Consider the following 21,368-nt stretch of genomic DNA (forward strand, 5'->3'; position numbering starts at 1 on the left):
GCCACATTGGTTTTGACTTATTTCTTTTATACTTATTACCCAAGGGTATACACTGATAAGTGTGCTTTTCTAACAATGTTTTAAAGACTGCCCATTTATCTTCTACATTTTTCCCTGCAAAAACATCATCCCAATTTATTCCTTGTAGATTAGTCCTCAGTTTATTAAAATCTGCCTTTCTAAAGTATAAGGCCCAAATTTTCCAAGACTTGAATATTTGCTATTACTTTTACATTGTTTGATATGACCAAATCCAGAACTGCCCCTCTCCTGCTTGGTTCCTCAGTCATTTGGGTCATATAATTGTCTTTAAGCACCCCCAAAAAACTGTTTCCTTTTGTTGTAACGCTAATCTAATTGCCCCAGTCTATGTCTGGATAATTAAAATACCCCATTATGCAAACATGACCCAGTTTTGATGCCTTCTCCATTTGTAAAAGTATTTTCGTTTCCTCAATCTCACAGATATTTGGTGGTTTATAGCATATCCCTACAAACATTTTCTTAATACTTTTACCTCCACTGCTAATTTCTATCCACAAGGTCTCTACATTTTCATCATCCCTTCATAAACATCTTCCCTTATAATAGGTTTTATATCCAGTTTAACATATAAACATACTCCACCTCCCCTTCTATTTGTTCGATCCTTCCGAAAAAGGGAATAACCCTCTAAATGAACTGTCCAGTCATGAGTTTCATCCCACCATGTTTCAGTAATCCCTATGATATTATACTGCTCCCTTGCAGCTATTAATTAAAGTTCCCTCAATTTATCTGTCAGGCTTCTTGCATTAGCAAGAATGCATTTCAGTTTTTTTCAGCCTGTACTATTATCTTATCTGCTCCTTCCTTTCTGCGCCAACTTGGTTTAGCCTTTAGAATTTTTCCAGTATTATCTGTATTTACCATGAGTGTTTTGCTGCTCGTCAAACTCGCACTTGCCCCCATTCTACCTCCATAACCCCTTGTTTCCTCAACTATTCTATTTAGTTTATCTGTTTCATTCCACTCCCCCCTCTATCCTCGTTTAAAATATCCTCCAACCTTTTTAACATTCTCCCCCCTAGAATGCTCTTAAGATTTCTGGTTTAACTCTACCATTCAAATGGTACAGCAAGATCAACGCTGTTGTTCAATATGGTTTTTTTTTTGTCCTAAATAATTAGGGGGCTACAGAGCTGTATTAAATCTAAAATGAGTCAATCATTTTTTTTAAAGGTTTTGACGCTTTCAAATGGAGTCCATAAAAGTGGCCATGCAAACATTACAAAAAGACTATATTTATTCATCATCAATTAGTGAGACGCATGTCTCCATATCCCGATTCATCAGACTCATTGTAAATGTTTCCGCTTCTGTGTAGAAGGCAGACACTTCCAGTGAAAGGCCTTGCCGTTTGGTTTGGCGACAGCATCTCGATTGATCACCAGAGTGATGGGGGCGATAGCAGCAAAACTTTGCCAAACTGGGATATGTCATGCCTTACTTAGACTATTGGCTGATCAAGGCTTCCTTAGAACACCTGGCACAACTTCCTGTTCTGTTGGTTTGCAATGAGCTAGAGGACCACGGATGGATCCTAAATATAAAGAGCAAGAGTATTCCTGCTCAAATGATTCAATTTCTTGTTTGTTTTCCCCTACTACACCTTCACCCTATTCACTAACGTTTAATATGTGTAAGGAGTGCTGGTGTCATTTTCGTTGTTGAATTTCTTGTATACTATTGTTACCCCCATTTAAAAGTGACGAACATAGTCTGGGAAGTTCACTCTTTTTAAGGATCTAACAGCCACCCCGCCTGCAGTTTATGCATCTCATTGGGCTGCTGAACCCAGTGATAAGCATGGTTCAATGTGCTAGATTCCATCTCGTATGGTTACGGGTCAATTTTATTTGAAGCGGGAGGAGCACGTTTCTCACACCGCAACACAGAATTCCTCTATTGGCATCCACAAGACGTCTGCTTTCATTGACCAAGTAGGAGAACCTGACTATACATGGAACCGCCTTACCAACGATGCCAGTCTAACAGGATGGGGGGGAGGAGGGGCCGTCTATCAAGATGTCAGTCCAGGGTCACTGATCACCAGCAGAGACCAAATTACTCATCAATTCTGGAAATATGAACAGTATATTACGCTATCCAGAGAAGTCCAACCTTAAAGGACCTTCAACTCAGAATTTTGTCTGATAATGTCAACTATGGCCTACAGCAGCTGACAAGGGGGCACCTGAAGTATAAAAGCTCCCAGAAGTCGCATGGATTTTGATGTGGGCAGAACAAGCGGTTCCCCATCTTTCACCGACCAACGTTTTGGGAGACAAAAATGCAAAAGCAGACTTCTTGAACAGGCAAACAGTTGTACCAGGAGAATGGTATTTGTGTCCAGATGTATTCATGAATATAGTAAGTCGATGAGGCCTTCCATCAGTGAACCTTTTGTTTGACCTAGCCATTAAAACATACACCATTAAGACTGTATTTCTCACAGCAATCACTGCAAAATGTAGCGTTGGAGAATTGCCAGCGTTATTATGCAAGGAACCGTATTTCCACATTCATTAGGATGAAATTGTCATGCGAACAGTTCCTCACTTCTGTGCGAAGGTGGGTTCAGTGTTTGCCATGAATCAGGATATCATGGGCCCTTCTTTTTGCCCTCACACTTCTAACGAAAATGAGAGACTATTGTGAATGTAGTTAGCATTGACACCCTATATCCAGAAGGCAGCGGAGTTTAGGAAAACCTCAAGGCTGTTCATTCTTTTTCCAAAGCTGCAGAAAAGGACAACTGGCCTCGGCCACATCTATTTCAAGGTGGATGAAAGCAGCTATCGGCAAAGCTTTATACTTTTTTACAGAAGGTACCACCCCAGAAGGTTATGGCTCATTTAACAAGGGCTATGGCAACGTCTTAGTCGGAGAAAAAAAACGACTTTAAGCATATTAGGGTAGCTGTTCAGTCATACACAAACATACTGGACACCTAACAAGCTCCTATTAAACCCCCAAAATACCCACAACATATATATAAGCATATGAGTGTCAGAGGAGTGCTACTGAGCATGGCAATATGCATTAAAACCAGAGACACAACACAAAACACAGACAAAGCTCAGCTCCTAGCACATCCAGTGAGACTCATACACGGTACAGTGCCTAAATATATATGGATAAATATCTAATAAGTAAATGGTCTTTTAGTTTGACATTTTTGGCCAAAATTGTTGTAAGCCCCTGAGCCAACGCCAAGGCAGACCACATATCAGGGGTCCCTAACGCTAATATAAATTCTTAATAACCTGTTTAATAACAGGAAGAATGATTTATAGTAAATCTGTCAATATTAGCTGCAAAGTTCTGTCTGACTGAAGCTCAGGGGCTTACAACAATTTTGGCCAAAAATGTCAAACTAAAAGACCATTTACTTATTAGATATTTATCCATATATATTTAGGCACTGTACCGTGTATGAGTCTCACTGGATGTGCTAGGAGCTGAGCTTTGTCTGTGTTTTGTGTTGTGTCTCTGGTTTTAATTCAGTCATACACAAAGAAAGAATGACCTTTAAGCCACAATGGTGTAACATATGTTGGGCGGGCTTGGCGCTACTACCAGGTGCGCAGGCTAATCGGAGAGGTCTGGTGCTATACTTTCAGTCAGAGCTTTTCGGAGCTTTCGTCATGGGAAACTCAAAGCTGACTACTTCCTTCATAGTTTATTTTTGAGTGTAAGACTCATAGATTGTGGTCTAAGAGGGCTATGTTCCTCTATTTCTCTCATAAGAGTATTTGGCTACTATCTGTCAAGCTGTTCACCAGGTCAGACCTACAGAGTCAGTGATTCCTGAACATGGTGGTCTGGCAACACTGTGTATGTGTATATAGAGGTTGGATTATAATACCCCACATACAAGCATGGTTATGGACATACAGAGCAAGTAACCCTCTTCCAGCATTAACACTCTCACCTATTTAGGAGTAGTTATCTGACGACCTACATTTGTACTTAAATAGCTATTACCACGGTTAGTATAATTATATAACCGCGGGATAAGATAGTTAATAATAGCTATTTATCTACACTGTCGTTTTTGATAAATAGCACGCAGACATTTTTAATTTGTTTTAATCATTTGGTTCATTGTATATTCTGCTGCAATAAATATATTTTAATTAGTTCATTAATAAATAGTAATTTTAATTTAGCTTAGGGTGTTTTCTCTAGTGCGACACAATAGGGAGCTTTCTTTCTTTGGTTCATCATAGCTGTTCAGGCATCAACTGATGCGATTTTTGGGAGAGCGTTTTTATAAGCTGTAATTCCGTCAGCTACTAAATATGTACCCACCCAACAAATTTAACTGCTTTGCCCCATCCCAGTTATTTGCTGCCATACAGGACCCTGGAGAAAATGGGTAGTGTACCTACCAATATTTTGTTAAAGTCCTCTATGGTAGACTACTTCCCTCCCTTGTTTTTTGTTTTACCTGTTTTTTTTTTTGTTCATTTGAGCTTCTTTTTAAGGAGCTTAGATAAGTGACCAGGGAATAGGTCACACCTCCTTTATACCTGCGCCCGAACTTTTGTCCTACCCAAGCTAGAAGGAGTTGTATCCCACCATTTATTGGCTGCTATAGATAGAGGCTGATTTGAAGAAACCAATATATTGGTAGGTACATTTTCTACTGTTTGGCTTCCTGGTTGATCTCTTAGCGGTTATATTTCTATTGCTCTACATACAGGGTTTGTGTTTATTTATTTTTCTTTTCCATAACAAAATAACATGGTGAAGTCTGGAGGGTACAGAATGTAAAGGGGGGGGGAGGATATTTTAAGGGATTGGTAAAGACTTGCAAAGAAAGCAGGTCAAGATAATGGACTATGTACATTTGATTAAGACATATTGACATTTTAAAGCATTATAGTTGAATCACGTATTCCAAACTTCATATTTATATTGAATACTATGCAATAAACTTATTAACTTTTCCCTTAAACTCGTCTGACACTTTAGCTCTAAGAGGGAGGGGGAGGAAGAGACTGTTTCTAACAAATGGCTATCGCTGATTTAGCAGAATTAAAGAAACACGTTTGCTGGTTTATCTGCATATCAATCGCCTATCCCCCCCCCGCCCCCTGGAATGGGCTTACTGAGCAAAAATATCTATTGGTCCTAGGGTAAAGAAAGGGGCATCGCCTGGGCTATAAGCAGGCAGGACATGGTTGGTATTTTAAATACATGATATTTATTATTTTATGACCTTAACATTTGTTTCAGAGAGAAGACCAAAGTTGCCAAAGTTAGTCAAGAGGTTGACGATGGTCCTGAAGCCAAAAAAGCAAAGATAGATTCCACAGAGACCACCACAATGGTGAAAAAGGTATACAAATCTAATTTCTTACAGGATAATTGCACATAGAATACAAACTAGTAGTATAAAAAATGTAAATGCAAACCGTTTTAAGTCTGCTCATCATGTGCCATCTCTACAGTATATGTATCTTTGGTTCTGCAAGTGTCTTATTGATTTTTTTTAAAGTATAAAAAAAAAACATAATACAAGCTGTGTGTTATTAGAGATAAATCACATGAGTCTTTAGTGCTGTTTTCTGAGAGGTTCCCAATAGCTTTGTCTATTCGTTTTCGGAATCGTATGTTACGCCTGTGATCAGCGTTTCCCAACACTGCTGCTATCACTTGGTACACCAGACGTTCCATGACCTTCTCCAACTAATCCAGCAGACCAATGTTCGTATGGTTATGGAGCTGTTAGAAATCCAGCAAAAATAGCAGGATGTAAGGTGTAAGCCGTATGTCGTACCGTATAGGGTGCAAGGCATACACTTCTCCGGGAGCAATACTTCTACTATGACTAAGTATTTCTGACATGTTCAGCATGTTACGCTTCTGTAACACAGCAGATAATATTTATTGCATTGTTTTAGTGCAGTCATTACATTAATTTTATGCAATTTTTCCTTTGAGAGAATTTTTTTCGAAAAATGATATTCTGTCTGGAGCTTAAAAAAAATTGTATAAACCTTGAGCTGACTAACGTTACTGCTCCGTGGCAAAATGTGTGCGGCTGCGCTTTTATGCTGTAAGACATGAACTATGTACTACTCTTTCGCATTAGTCCATAGTATCAGCCTAAAAGTTGTACCTGCCTCGCACTATTCGTTATTAACCAACCACAAATAGGCGATCTGCCAGGATATGTTAATGCTCTGCGTCTGTAACCTGCTTCCTGATTGGCCGTGTTTTATGTTGGTCCATTAAAATGTATCCCTATCTACAAGCTCTTTGTGGATCAAACCTCACAGGTCTCTTCAAGTGTACACTTGTCAGGGTTGGAAAGCTCTGCACACTATCATTTCATCTTTGGTTGGCTCATTGTGTATTTTTTCAACCTATAATAGATCTACACTTCTGCTGTACCTGTCCGGCTCCTTAATCTTTAGGAAGCACCCAGGGAAGAAGGAATTTAGTGAACTATATTATCCCACCCATTTGCATGCATCTCTTCCAATAAAGCATACTTGGCACTTTCCAATCTCAATACACACAAGTTAGAAAGTTATATGGTGAAATCATGTTGTAAGCATCTCAAGTTACTGAGGACCGCCCCACCCTCCACATTAATTTATTCCTATTTGTGTGACATAAATTAGGATGCCTAAGGTGCTCGGTGAACAGTAAGTGTTGCAAATGGGACTTCATTTTACTTGACAGACTTTGCAAAGTGACATATTTAAATTAGAAAATGCTTCAGGGATGTGTGTTTTTATTCCCCACTGGTGAGAGAACGCACAGCCTCAAAGAACACAATGATGTCTGAACATTTTGCAATTTAGCTTAATGTCTCGGCGGTCCTTAACTCCCTCGGTGCTAGAGCAGTTAAAATGCCTAGCGGTTGGCTATGGATGCTAGTAACTTAGCGGAATAAATCTGGAAAGACCTATTTTGAAAGGAACAAAGTAGGGAGATTTGTGCGGACTTGGAAAAGGACTCCGTTCAATCTAGGTCCTAGATAGCTCCTAGGACCAAAAAGATAATCTGTCTTTTCAACATTTACTTGCAAGTTTGTGATAGCAGTTTATCCAGCCTGTATCATAGCCTTCCATATTCTGCACTGTATTATTATTGTGTATTTAGGTTTGCTGCAGGTTGGAATATCTTTTGATGGACAAATATGAGAATTATCCATAGATGTAGTTGTACACACGTTTTTTTTAAACGTCACAGGTATCTTCTTCAGATGGTAAAGGGTAGAGTTTGTGTACAGCATAAAGGCCCATATTTATGATGTAGTGCTAGTTTATAAGACACCTAGTACCGGAAGATACCTTTACAGACAATTTAATTGAATGTCTTTCTCAAAAGAGCGGATTGCATATTCAGCGTAGGTTCTCTTGAGACACCCTATTGTTTGATCAGAAGGTTCCACTAATCCTGTTAATTTATGTCATGGCCTCATGGAACAAATATTGAAATTGATACCTGTAGGAAATTTCCAATGATTACAGGTCACTCTGGAATTTGTGCTTCTTTTTCAATAGCTTATTTCGAAGCATTATTGTTAATAATCTTCATAGTTAATCAATGGTGACTAATACCTCACCTTTCACCTGTGATTCCCCTACCATGTGTCACACACAAAATGCAGAAGTGCACACTTTCCTTGAGGGGACAAGTGAATAGTTTCTCCAATCCATCCTATATTATATTTCATTTTGCTTCAAGTGATCTTTCCATGGATGGATATATTGTTTCGTGGATATGTGGGAGACAGAATTGTTCCTGTAGTTTACTTATAGACAGCACTGCTATGCCAGACGCTAATTAGTTAAGTAGACAGAAGTAAAAAAGATTAGAGTCAAAAGGTCACATTACCTTGAGGCTGTTTAGCAGCAAAGCGGAGAAGTTGTTATAAAGGCACCTTCACAGAACTTGTACGTGTTTAAGACATGACAGTAGTTAGACTGATATTAACTAGAGAACAGAGAACTCTTTTGTTGAGTACACCGTGGGTACTGTTTAAAATAACCTCTGCAAATCTAACATCTGGGTCTGAAAAGCAGTGCACCCTCCACTCAATTTTAAATAGATTTTTTTTTTGCTGATATGTATAATTCCAATAGACCATTGCAGTGATTAATTTCATTTTTAGCAATCTGGAGATATACACTTTAAAAGGTTGAAGATTAACTACTTTACAAATACTGGTTCTTGTTAGAGTAATAGTGAGGCCTGTGTGAATAAATGCTTCTTTTTTTTAAAGTAGGAAAGCAGAGTGGAAACTTATATCTTTTAAAGCAGTGGTTCTCTACCTATTTTACATTGTGCATTCTCAGCTAGAAAATATTTGTCCCGCAAACCCCTAATTTATAAATCTTATTGCATACTCGTCAGACTTGTTAACAAAGCTTTGTCAAACAAATGAATATAAGCTCAAAGAAATTGTATAATAAACAATATCCAGATAATCTTTGAAGCGGGGTAATAGTGATCGGTATAAACGGGGGGGGGGTTGGGGGGGAGGAGAAACCACATCCACTTCTGATGATAAATGGGTTTAGAGCAGGAGATACGAGGACGCATAAAAAAGGTAAAGCCATAAACCCAACCAGATTAACTCAAAGGAGGTGAATAATGTGTCTCCATGAGGTACCTGGGACAAGGGTATACCCGGATTTTGAGCCACTGTAGCTCACTATAGTTCACTGTCTCCTACGGCTTGTTGGACGCTCTGTAGTCTGGTGTGTTTGTGCAAGGATCCGTGACCCTCCGTGTGTGTCACTCCAATCGCAGTAGAGCAAACAAAAATGTTGAGGATCGGTAGGACTGCTACCCATGGAAAAATCGTAACTCGCCAGAATTAAAAAAAAAAAAAAAAGATTTATTGATTACATGCAAAAAATGTGAAACAAAAATGACACCGACAAATCTCCTCTCACGCGTTTCGCACCTGGACTGGCGCTTTCTTAAAGCTACAGTCCATGTGTGCGAAACGCGTGGGAGATTTTTTTGGTCTGTGTAATTTTTGTTAAACATTTTAGCATGTAAACAATAAATCTTTTTATTTTTTCAATTCTGGCGAGTTACGATTTTTCCATGGGTAGCAGTCCTACCGATCCTCAACATTTTTGTTTGTTCTACTGCGATTGGAGTGGCACACGGAGGGTTTGTTTGTTAACAAAGCTGTTTGATCAATCTCAGACAGTATAGTGTCCTGAGCCCGTGGGGGGAATACACGCTTAAGTCTTAACCTCCAGTATGTGCAGACAGCATGGGCGGTATAGCTGTCAATAACTGCAGGAGCTTCCAAAGTCACACGTTGCTGCTGTTGATGTAAAGCATTGTGGGGAGCGACTTTGGTAACTCCTGCTATAATTGACAGGTATACCACCTGTAAAGGTGCTGTTTGGGGCCTTAAGTGTGCAGTCCCAACACTGGCTCAGGAACCCATTATACTGCCTGGGATCTGCTATTACATTTGAATTTTTGGGGGCGAACCCCTTGGAGGCCCTTCGTGAATCGCTGAACTAGATGTTGAAGACTCTGCCTTGGCCAGCAAGTATCAAACTTTTAAATAAATAAAATTGTAGGGGAATGAAGATGGGATAGATCACATTTGGAAGAAGCAGGACAAACTTTCAAGGAACCGTCCACTGTGCTTTAATAGGAAAGTGTTGACCAATGTATTTGTCCTGTGCTCACATATGTATGTGAAACTTGGACCCTAAATGCAAAGATAATTCAAAAGCATAAGACAACCCCAATAAATATGGAGTGGTGTATGCTGGGTATTGCCCGAAGAGACAGGAATATGAATGTATTTGAAAGCAAACAAGTCTGACCTAATCACAGGGGGAAGGGATTAAAATGGTATTGGGCCAGACTTCTCAAGAAGAAATTAATATTGAATTTTGTTTTCGACTGGATTCCCAGGGATTTCGAAAGAGCTAGACGACAACCAAAAGTAAGATGAGAGAAATTAGAACATTTGTTGGAGCAACAGGGAGAAATGAGGCTTGCAACCGCAGTACCTGAAAGATCATTGGGGAGACCTTCTTCCAGCATTGGCTTTACCAGGGCTGAAGTGCATGTAGGTGTTGTGTTTGGGTAATGGGTGACTCTTTTGAGGGAAGAATGTCATATTGCACATCACTGCCTAGCGAGAAGTGCTACCTGAAGATCTAGGTCTGTCCTAATATCGGCGCGCAGATGTCCATTTAAAAATGTATTTCCAAAAATATTTTAATAGAGGACAGCTCCACCGTATTTGTATGAAGTAACATCTTCCACCACAACCCCTCCAAAGTGGACTGCATGTACTGGGGTCAGTTTCCATAGTTGCCCCAGCTTTTTCTGCTGGGTGGCTGCCTTCGGCATCCACACCTATCCAGCGAACACTTGTACACGTATCTTCTTTAGATTTTGTTGTGGCTTTTCTTTATTCTTCTTTATTCTTCTTTTAGACCTTGGCACTTTTTAGATACAGTATAATACTTAAAAACAGAGATCTCTGTTTCAGATTTAACTCTCAATGTGTGCTTGTGTTAAAATATAAGATTTGGGGAATTTTTAATTAAACCCTTCGCTGTCGGATGCAATGCTATACAAAGCAGGAACTTTCAGCGGAATAGGTTAAAGGGGCATTGCCTCTTGTCGGTTTTTTGCTTTATTAAATGCAGTAGTTCTTTACATTTACTGCAATGCTTTTGTCTAAGCTGCCAATCGATCCGTTCTCGCGTGATGGATAGGCGACGATCCGGCTTCCCAGGCCACTCTATGGCTGCTTATTTCGGAAGAGTTGTGGTTTTCTAAATATTTGCTATAACATCCCAAGGAAGATTAACACATTACAAATCATGCCACTTTTAGAGGAGTAGTGGAGTAAGTAACAATATTTTAAACCAATGAAGTAATTTATAGCAGAGTTTGAGATACTGATGTGCAAATGTTTATCCCGTGTACCTTCTTATTACCAATATGAGGCAGTAGACAGACAGCAGGGACCCCTGCCAATTAGGAGACTCTTAACTGCTGCAGCCAGTGGCATAGCTAGACATGTGTAGGCCCCCAGGCAAAAAATAAAATAACATTTTCTGGGCCCCCTCATGTCTCTCTCACACTCACACACAATTTTCTTTCTTCCTTCCTGTATCCTTTCCATGTCTGTTTTTACCCCTGTGATTTAACCCTTCCCCTCCCTCTCACCTTTCCCAGCCTGTTTCTCAGGCTGCAGCTCCAGTCCCACACTGCACTACTTGAGGCCCCACCCCCTGACCTAGGCCACGCCCACAAATGAAGGCTCTGCAGAGGAAGGGATTTCCCCTCTGTGCTTCCTTCTGCATCTTAGGGCCCCGCCCCCGACTCAGGCCCCGACCATCTGTAGAGGAAGGGATTTCTCTCTGCGGAGGAAACAATGTGCCGCTGACGGGGGGAGAGGGAGAGTGGGCCCCCCAAGAGCGCGGGTGCCTGGACTATAGCTACGCCCCTGGCTGAAGCTCTTTTTCACTGGGATATACTGGGTACCCCAGCATAAACAAAGTTAGTGTTACTCAAGGCCTACAAATGAAGTTGCAAGTTGAAGTCCTCAAGTGTTTAGTTTTTATTCCGTTTTTATGGTTTTCTGAATTTACACATTAAAACTGAACTCTAACAAGCATGTGGGGAATTTTGTGAGGGTCTAGGTAAGGAATCATGTCTAAATCTCATAACTAGCATTTTTATTTCAAATTTGCAGTAAGTGGTAAGAAGTCCTACAGTAGAGCAAGCACACATGTTTAGTTACTGGAACCCCCTCCCCCCCATATTATTCTCAATAATACTACATTCAAAACTAGGGGATCTTTCAGTGACCTACGTGATAAGGATGAGATGTACAATAAAGACACTTAGTACAAAGTATTTTTGGTAAGCGTTTGCAGTCTTCTTTCCATATGCATTGACCATATTGTGGGCACGAGAACTCCAGAACTTGGGAAGAGGGTGGGGTCCCAGGAATAAACCTTTACTAGGAGAACCCTCTCCCAGGTCCTGAGATGAGAGGAGCAGTTTGCTTCTTTAAATTGCCACGGATTTCGAATTTGATTGCACTGTTAGAGAAAACAAAATGTTCTAGTGCTGAAAGTTAGGCAGGAAAAGTAAAAACTGGAGCATGATGTTCTCACCAGCTGGTACACTTGGTCTCATTATCCACCAGTGACATTGCAATGGCCCCAATCAATGTTCTTTGCTGTCTTCATGTTTTAAGAGAGTTGGGAGGGGGAGGGGGGGGGAACCACATGACAGCAAGTTCAACATCTCCCGGAAAAATATTCCCAAAGCGACTCGAAACTTTCTCTACTTTTGTCCTTGTCAGAAAGTACAGTTCTGCCAGCTAAAGGAAGCCCTCGAAATTGACTGGAGCAGCGAGAAAGCGAAAGCAGCGCTGAAAAGAACCCCCGCCGACTACTTCCTTTTCCAAGGTAACAAAGGCACCGAACTGCACCCATCACGACTAATGTAAATGCACCGAGAGCTTGTCAGAATACAAAGAACATTGCAGAACATTCACGTCTCTAACGCTAAGCAGCTGTTTGTGTCTGTAACTGGAGGGATGAGCTCTTAAAGGTGTAAACACTAAAACAAAGTAATTGCGCACTCAAGTATAGTACCTTAATGTACATATATTGTTTTAATGCACAAGTCCGTGCCCTGTAGGGACTATTATTGAATTTTGGGGTGCCTACAGCACAGTGACTTGCCCATCCATGGTCACAAGAAGCTAGCACTGGGATTCAAACAGAGTTCATCAGATTCAAAAGCAGTAGTGTAACTACTGAGCTACTCCCTTCATTTTATTTATTCCCACTGCTGGCAGAGTAATCGGCAGGACATTGCGGAGCAATGTGTACGGCAGTGAAGGGTTTCATCCCCCGTATATTCCTGGGATTTGGCACCTAGAGCTTTGATTCTTGTGAGCAAAAATTATCGTTATTTATAATTACAAGTGTGTGTTTCTGGATTGCTGCAGCATCTTCAAGAGACCCCATAAGAGGCCATACATAATACATAATTATTAATTGATACTTGTAGAAATTAGCAAAGTTTTAGACAAAATTATGCCCTGTTGTCAGAATAGCTCCTTGTTTAAAAAGTGACATAAACAGGAAATTTGGCAAAGTTGAAGATCACGGATTGCACCGTAAAGCAATTAATTTCCCATGATTCCCATGCAGCTTGAATATGCAGATGTGACAGTTGCAAGTGCCTCCTCTGTTCCCCATCTGCCCATGTGGATGGAATTACGATAAGGATATTGTGTCCCTATTCCTAAATTCTCCAATCGTAACCGATGAAGATGACATTTGTGATTCTTTACTTTCAAAAAGCACTTTGATAAGTTTGAACATATCTATTTGCTCTTCTGTTATGACATTACACTTTTGATATAGGCTACAAAAACAAAAAGTGGCGCTCTACACTCCCTATTAAAGTATCTAAGTGCAAAAATAGGAAACAATTATCAGATAAGTGAAAAACTCTACTCAGTTAGTGAAACACATAACAGATCAGTGTAAAACTGTTTATAATATAAGGCCCAGATATTATAGGCAATATTTTTAAAGAATTACGAGTTGTGATCCTCCACCCAACCCTTTAAAAGACTTGTTCCAATCGTCTTCTCAAAATGTTTTCTCTAAAAGGTAAGGAGCGGGGGCTGCCCCATGCAGAGGGAGAGAAGACCCCACATAGAGCGGGGGCTGCCCCATGCAGAGGGAGAGAAGACCCCACATAGAGCGGGGGCTGCCCCATGCAGAGGGAGAGAAGACCCCACATAGAGCGGGGGCTGCCCCATGCAAAGGGAGAGAAGACCCCACATAGAGCGGGGGCTGCCCCATGCAAAGGGAGAGAAGACCCCACATAGAGCGGGGGCTGCCCCATGCAAAGGGAGAGAAGACCCCACATAGAGCGGGGGCTGCACCATGCAAAGGGAGAGAAGACCCCACATAGAGCGGGGGCTGCCCCATGCAGAGGGAGAGAAGACCCCACATAGAGCGGGGGCTGCCCCATGCAAAGGGAGAGAAGACCCCACATAGAGCAGGAGCGGGGGCTGCACCATGCAAAGGGAGAGAAGACCCCACATAGAGCGGGAGCGGGGGCTGCACTATGCAAAGGGAGAGAAGACCCTACATAGAGCAGGAGCGGGGGCTGCACTATGCAAAGGGAGAGAAGACCCTACATAGAGCAGGAGCGGGGGCTGCCCCATGCAGAGGGAGAGAAGACCCCACATAGAGCAGGAGCGCGGGCTGCCCCATGCAGAAGGAGAGGAGACCCTACATAGAGCAGGAGCGGGGGCTGCACCATGCAAAGGGAGAGAAGACCCCACATGGAGCGGGGGCTGCCCCATGCAAAGGGAGAGAAGACCCCACATAGAGCAGGACCTGCACCATGCAGAGGGAGAGAAGACCCCACATAGAGCAGGAGCGGGGACTGCACCATGCAAAGGGAGAGAAGACCCCACATAGAGCGGGAGCGGGGGCTGCACCATGCAAAGGGAGAGAAGACCCCACATAGAGCAGGAGCGGGGGCTGCACCATGCAAAGGGAGAGAAGACCCTACATAGAGCAGGAGCGGGGGCTGCACCATGCAAAGGGAGAGAAGACCCCACATAGAGCGGGAGCGGGGGCTGCACCATGCAAAGGGAGAGAAGACCCTACATAGAGCAGGAGCGGGGGCTGCCCCATGCAAAGGGAGAGAAGACCCTACATAGAGCAGGAGCTGCACCATGCAAGGGAGAGAAGACCCCACATAGAGCAGGAGCGGGGGCTGCCCCATGCAAAGGGAGAGAAGACCCTACATAGAGCAGGAGCGGGTACATAGAGCAGGAGCGGGGGCTGCACTATGCAAAGGGAGAGAAGACCCTACATAGAGCAGGAGCGGGGGCTGCCCCATGCAGAGGGAGAGAAGACCCCACATAGAGCAGGAGCGCGGGCTGCCCCATGCAGAAGGAGAGAAGACCCTACATAGAGCAGGAGCGGGGGCTGCACCATGCAAAGGGAGAGAAGACCCCACATGGAGCGGGGGCTGCCCCATGCAAAGGGAGAGAAGACCCCACATAGAGCAGGAGCTGCACCATGCAGAGGGAGAGAAGACCCCACATAGAGCAGGAGCGGGGGCTGCACCATGCAGAGGGAGAGAAGACCCCACATAGAGCAGGAGCGGGGGCTGCACCATGCAGAGGGAGAGAAGACCCCACATAGAGCAGGAGCGGGGGCTGCACCATGCAGAGGGAGAGAAGACCCTACTTAGAGCAGGAGCGGGGGCTGCACCATGCAAAGGGAGAGAAGACCCTACATAGAGCGGGAGCTGCACCATGCAAAGGGAGAGAAGACCCCACATAGAGCAGGAGCGGGGGCTGCCCCATGCAAAGGGAGAGAAGACCCCACATAGAGCAGGAGCTGCACCATGCAAAGGGAGAGAAGACCCTACATAGAGCGGGGGCTGCCCCATGCAAAGGGAGAGAAGACCCCACATAGAGCGGGGGCTGCACCATGCAAAGGGAGAGAAGACCCTACATAGAGCAGGAGCGGGGGCTGCCCCATGCAGAGGGAGAGAAGACCCCACATAGAGCAGGAGCGGGGGCTGCACCATGCAGAGGGAGAGAAGACCCCACATAGAGCAGGAGCGGGGGCTGCACCATGCAGAGGGAGAGAAGACCCCACATAGAGCAGGAGCGGGGGCTGCACCATGCAAAGGGAGAGAAGACCCCACATAGAGCAGGAGCGGGGGCTGCACCATGCAAAGGGAGAGAAGACCCCACATAGAGCAGGAGCGGGGGCTGCACCATGCAGAGGGAGAGAAGACCCCACATAGAGCAGGAGCGGGGGCTGCACCATGCAAAGGGAGAGAAGACCCCACATAGAGCAGGAGCGGGGGCTGCACCATGCAAAGGGAGAGAAGACCCCACATAGAGCAGGAGCGGGGGCTGCACCATGCAAAGGGAGAGAAGACCCCACATAGAGCAGGAGCGGGGGCTGCACCATGCAAAGGGAGAGAAGACCCCACATAGAGCAGGAGCGGGGGCTGCACCATGCAAAGGGAGAGAAGACCCCACATAGAGCAGGAGCGGAGGCTGCACCATGCAGAAGGAGAGAAGACCCCACATAGAGCAGGAGCTGCACCATGCAGAGGGAGAGAAGACCCCACATAGAGCAGGAGCGGGGATTGCACCATGCAAAGGGAGAGAAGACCCCACATAGAGCAGGAGCGGGGGCTGCACCATGCAGAGGGAGAGAAGACCCCACATAGAGCAGGAGCGGGGGCTGCACCATGCAGAGGGAGAGAAGACCCTACTTAGAGCAGGAGCGGGGGCTGCACCATGCAAAGGGAGAGAAGACCCTACATAGAGCGGGAGCTGCACCATGCAGAGGGAGAGAAGACCCCACATAGAGCAGGAGCGGGGATTGCACCATGCAAAGGGAGAGAAGACCCCACATAGAGCAGGAGCGGGGGCTGCACCATGCAAAGGGAGAGAAGACCCCACATAGAGCAGGAGCGGGGGCTGCACCATGCAAAGGGAGAGAAGACCCCACATAGAGCAGGAGCGGGGGCTGCACCATGCAAAGGGAGAGAAGACCCCACATAGAGCAGGAGCGGAGGCTGCACCATGCAGAAGGAGAGAAGACCCCACATAGAGCAGGAGCTGCACCATGCAGAGGGAGAGAAGACCCCACATAGAGCAGGAGCGGGGATTGCACCATGCAAAGGGAGAGAAGACCCCACATAGAGCAGGAGCGGGGGCTGCCCCATGCAAAGGGAGAGAAGACCCCACATAGAGCAGGAGCTGCACCATGCAAAGGGAGAGAAGACCCTGCATAGAGCGGGGGCTGCCCCATGCAAAGGGAGAGAAGACCCCACATAGAGCGGGGGCTGCACCATGCAAAGGGAGAGAAGACCCTACATAGAGCAGGAGCGGGGGCTGCCCCATGCAGAGGGAGAGAAGACCCTACATAGAGCAGGAGCGGGGGCTGCCCCATGCAGAGGGAGAGAAGACCCTACATAGAGCAGGAGCGGGGGCTGCACCATGCAAAGGGAGAGAAGACCCTACATAGAGCAGGAGCGGGGGCTGCCCCATGCAAAGGGAGAGAAGACCCTACATAGAGCGGTATTGCTAGTGCATGTGTAATCAGAACAGTGATGTATCCTTCAATATTTCTACTCACAATGGAGTGATGTACGTAGGCAGATCCAAATCAGTGGTAAAGTGGTAGATGTGATGTCGGGTGGTCCCACTAATCTCAGAGAGAGGGGAGTAAAGACACAACAATAATGCAGATGGTATATGTAAAATGTATAAACTTTATGGTTAAAGAAACCTCTAAGCTCAAGGCGTACAAGAATAATGCTCTTTGCAGCATTGAAACACAAAGATTCCCGAAAGCCGAATGAGTCGCGATCTCACCGCTCCTGCTTCATATGGATCCGTCTCGTTCGCGCGTCCTGCGTCACTTCCGGTTACGGCCACCCTGAAACAGAGGAGGGGCTTGTCTCGATCCTCGCTCTGTCCTCTGGAATCACCGATAAGGCGGTAAGTTTGAGCCGTACTGGTGATGCCAGTGGACAGAGCGAGGATAGGGACGAACCCCATCTCGGTTTCCCGGCGGGCGGAACAGGAAGTGACGCTCCCCTTACCTTTCAGAGATTACACTCTTGATACCTGCTTTTACTTTCTAGGTTTCTTGCAAAATTTTAAATTGACTGTTTTCTCTCATAGGAATGAATTATTTTGCAAAGGCGTATTGTATTATTCCTGGTTAAAAATAGCAAACTATTTTGCACACTTGTTTAATAGTACTTCGGCCAGTGTTTCCTCATTATTATATATTTTTTTTTAAACCTTTTCACTGCCAGAGGCCAACAACAAATTGCATGGGAATGAACATAAGAGTTGACAATAATACATAGTTACATAGTAGATGAGGTTGAAAAAAGACATACGTCCATAAAGTTCAACCTATGCTAAATTTAGACATCAGATACTTTATCCTATATCTATACTTACTTATTGATCCAGAGGAAGGCAAACACAAAACCCCAGTGTCATATCATCCAATGATATCTCATAAGGGGAAAAATAAATTCCTTTCCGACTGAAAGAATTGGCATCAAATTACTCCCTGGATCAACATCCTTCCCATGTTTACTTATTTGATATATCCCTGTATACCTTTCCTATCTAAAAAGATGTCCAACCTTTTTTTGAACAAATCTATTGTATCTGCCATCACAGTCTCCATGGGTAATGAATTCCACATTTTAACTGCCCTTACCCTGAGTCCTTTTTACTGCCCGTGGGATAAATAGTTATTTTGAAAGCTCCTTGTACTGTCCCCGAATATATTTGTATATAGTTATCATATCCCATCTTAGACGCCTCTTTTCTAATGTAAATAAATGTAATTTAGCTAGCTTCTCCTCATAAGTTAGATTGTCCACCCCCTTTATTAATTTGGTGGCTCTTCTCTGCACGCTCTCTAGTTCCATAATATATTTTCTAAGGCTTGATGCCCAAAATTGTACTCCATATTCAATGCTAATGCTTTGTAAAGGGGCATAATTATGTTTACTTCCCTTCCATCCATTGCCCATTTTATGCAAGATAAGATCTTGTTTGCCTTTGCAGCTACTGCATGACTTTGGGCACTATTGCTATGCCTGCTGTCTACAAGCACTCCTAAATCCTTCTCCATCAAGGATGTAAGTCGCCTGTTTATTCTTGCTTCCCAAATGCTTTTATCTGTATTAAACCTCATCTGCCATTTACCTGCCTAAGTTTCCAGTCTCTCCAAGTCCTTCTGGAGAGAAATTACACCCTGCTCTGATTCTATTACCTTACACAATTTAGTTTCTTCAGCAAAGATGGAGACTTTGCTCCCTATGCCAACCTCAAGGTCATTAATAAACAAGTGTAGCCCTGTTTCCCCGCCCCCCCCCCCCCCCAGTGAGATCTGGGGGCAGGCTGTAAATATATTACTGGTGCTACCTTTACCTGTTGGCTCACAGGAACCTGAGCCTCCGCCATGGAGAGCCTGGGGTGATGTACTTACAATCCGGTGCAGCGCTTCCACCTGCGAGGGATCCCAACGTAGTGGGAGGAGCCCCTCACAGGACCCTAACACAATGATCACACACAGTATAAAATAACAATAACCTTTACTGACATAGGAATAATCTTAACGTTCTAATATGGTCACTAATAATACAACTACCCTTCAACCTCGCAGGGCGGCAACCCCACTGTGTTCCCAACACCCTGTACCAGAATCCCACACCCAACCCCCAATGTGTATGACAGCACTGCCCACTAAGTTGAGATGTTGGTTGGTGCACGTGTTGTATGATACCTGCCGAGTGTGTCCACAACCGGATGCTCCGTCAGGAAAATAGAATGGATCCACTGATCCCGCGATGAATCCGCCTCCGTGTGGGGTGGTGTCCGACGGACGGTCCCACCATGAATACAGTCTCTTATCTTCTTATGGAGTTTGGTCCCAGACCACAACCATCAGGGCCGCGCAGCGTTGCGTCCCTGATCTATCAAACAACTAAAGTGGCAGGGTCCCTACCTAAGGGCCTGTCCCTATAGCAGCCACACTATGCACTTGAGTCGGGCCTAGGAGATTACCTGGCCTAGTGTAGGGGGTCCCTGACCCCTGCACACACAACCTCCCCTAACCTTGACCCAGCTCCAACTCTGTCCTTCCCCAGCGCGTGAAAAATGTATCTCTCTCCTCAGGGGAAGCTCTAAGCCCTATTGGCTGCTGTGGTCTCACATGGTTAGCAGCCCCAGTGGCTGCTGGGTGTTGTAGCCCCCGCAGGTCCTCTTTATTATTGGAGCCGCGTGCGCTATCTCCCTTGCGCATGCGCGACTTTGTAATGGCCACCACCGCTCGCATCTGCCCATGCGCGAACTCAGGAAGGCACTGCACTAAGAAAAGCCACCTCTGCCATTTCTCAATCCCTGTGATGGCCGCCGCAACCCCTCTGCGCATGTGCAAGCACCTGAAACATGGCGGCGCCCTTCAAAGGGTGCCGCCGGCGAGCCCATCGCCTCCTGCACCTTCCCACAACAGACCCACGGCAGCGGAGGTAAGGGGGGGAACGGAGGACAGGAGGGGACCTGGCTAGACAAGTTAAAAAGCAGGGATCCCAGTACCGATCCCTGAGGTACTCAACTCACGATTTTAGCCCTATCTGAAAAAGTTCAATTTATGACAACCCTCTGTTGTCTATCCTTCAACCAGTTTTAAATCCAGGTGCATATATTTTTACTGAGTCTAATTTGCTTTATTTTGTACACCAACCTCTTGTGTGAAACCGTATCAAAAGCCTTTGCAAAATCTAAGTAGACCACATCAACTGCATTACCCTGGTCTAAATTCCTACTTACCTCCTCAAAGAAACAAATAAGGTTAGTTTGGCATGATCTAGCCTTCATAAATCCATGATGATTATTACTACTGATTTTGTTTTCCATTAGGTATTTCTGAATATTATCCCGTATTACTACTTCAAGTAGTTTCCCCACTATTGAAGTCAGGCTTACAGGTCTGTAATTCCCTGGTTGTCATCTAGCTCTCTTTTTAAATATAGGCACCACATCTGCTTTACACCAATCTTGTGGTACTGAGCCTGTGGAAATGGATTCCTTGAATATTAAATGTAATGGTTTGGCTATCACTGAACTTAACTCCTTGAGAACTCTTGGATGTATGCCATCGGGGCCAGGTGCCTTATTTACTTTAATTTTATCAAGCCGCTTATGAACTTCTTCCTCAGTTAACCAATTGGTCATTAATAGGTTGTGGCTTCCTCCTGCTGCACTACAATTAAACTTGATTCTTCCCTGGTAAACACAGAGGCAAAGAATTTGTTTAATACTTCTGCTTTTTCCTTATCTCCAATAATCTGCCTGCCCATCTCACACTGAAAGGGTCCTATATTTTATTGTCTGATTTTTTTTTTTTTAAGGTACTTAATGAACTTTTTAGGGTTGATCTTACTTTCTATTGCAATCCTTTTTTTTATTATCCATGTTTGCTAATTTGATTGCCCTTTTGCAATTTTTGTTACATTCCTTATACTTCTGATACGATGTCTCTGTCCCTTATGACTTAAAGAATCTAAACGCCTTCCTCTTCTTGTCCATTTCCTCCCTACCTGTTTATTTAGCCACATTGGTTTTGACTTATTTCTTTTATACTTATTACCCAAGGGTATACACTGATAAGTGTGCTTTTCTAAAAATGTTTTAAAGACTGCCCATTTATCTTCTACATTTTTCCCTGCAAAATCATCCCAATTTA

General features: G+C 44.2%; 1 protein-coding gene across 3 annotated transcripts in view; it reads left to right on the plus strand.

The window, feature by feature from the left end:
- SAE1 (SUMO1 activating enzyme subunit 1) overlaps positions 1 to 21,368 on the plus strand; it is a 96,910-nt gene that overhangs the window by 45,692 nt on the left and 29,850 nt on the right. For all 3 annotated transcript variants that reach the window (XM_075607016.1, XM_075607017.1, XM_075607015.1), the window contains exons 5-6: positions 5,287 to 5,389; positions 12,380 to 12,485. In XM_075607016.1, the coding sequence (XP_075463131.1) occupies positions 5,287 to 5,389; positions 12,380 to 12,485 (209 nt within the window). The remainder of the gene's footprint in view (positions 1 to 5,286; positions 5,390 to 12,379; positions 12,486 to 21,368) is intronic.

Source organism: Ascaphus truei, chromosome 7 (assembly GCF_040206685.1).
Source record: "Ascaphus truei isolate aAscTru1 chromosome 7, aAscTru1.hap1, whole genome shotgun sequence".
NCBI classification, from domain to species: Eukaryota; Metazoa; Chordata; class Amphibia; order Anura; family Ascaphidae; genus Ascaphus; species Ascaphus truei.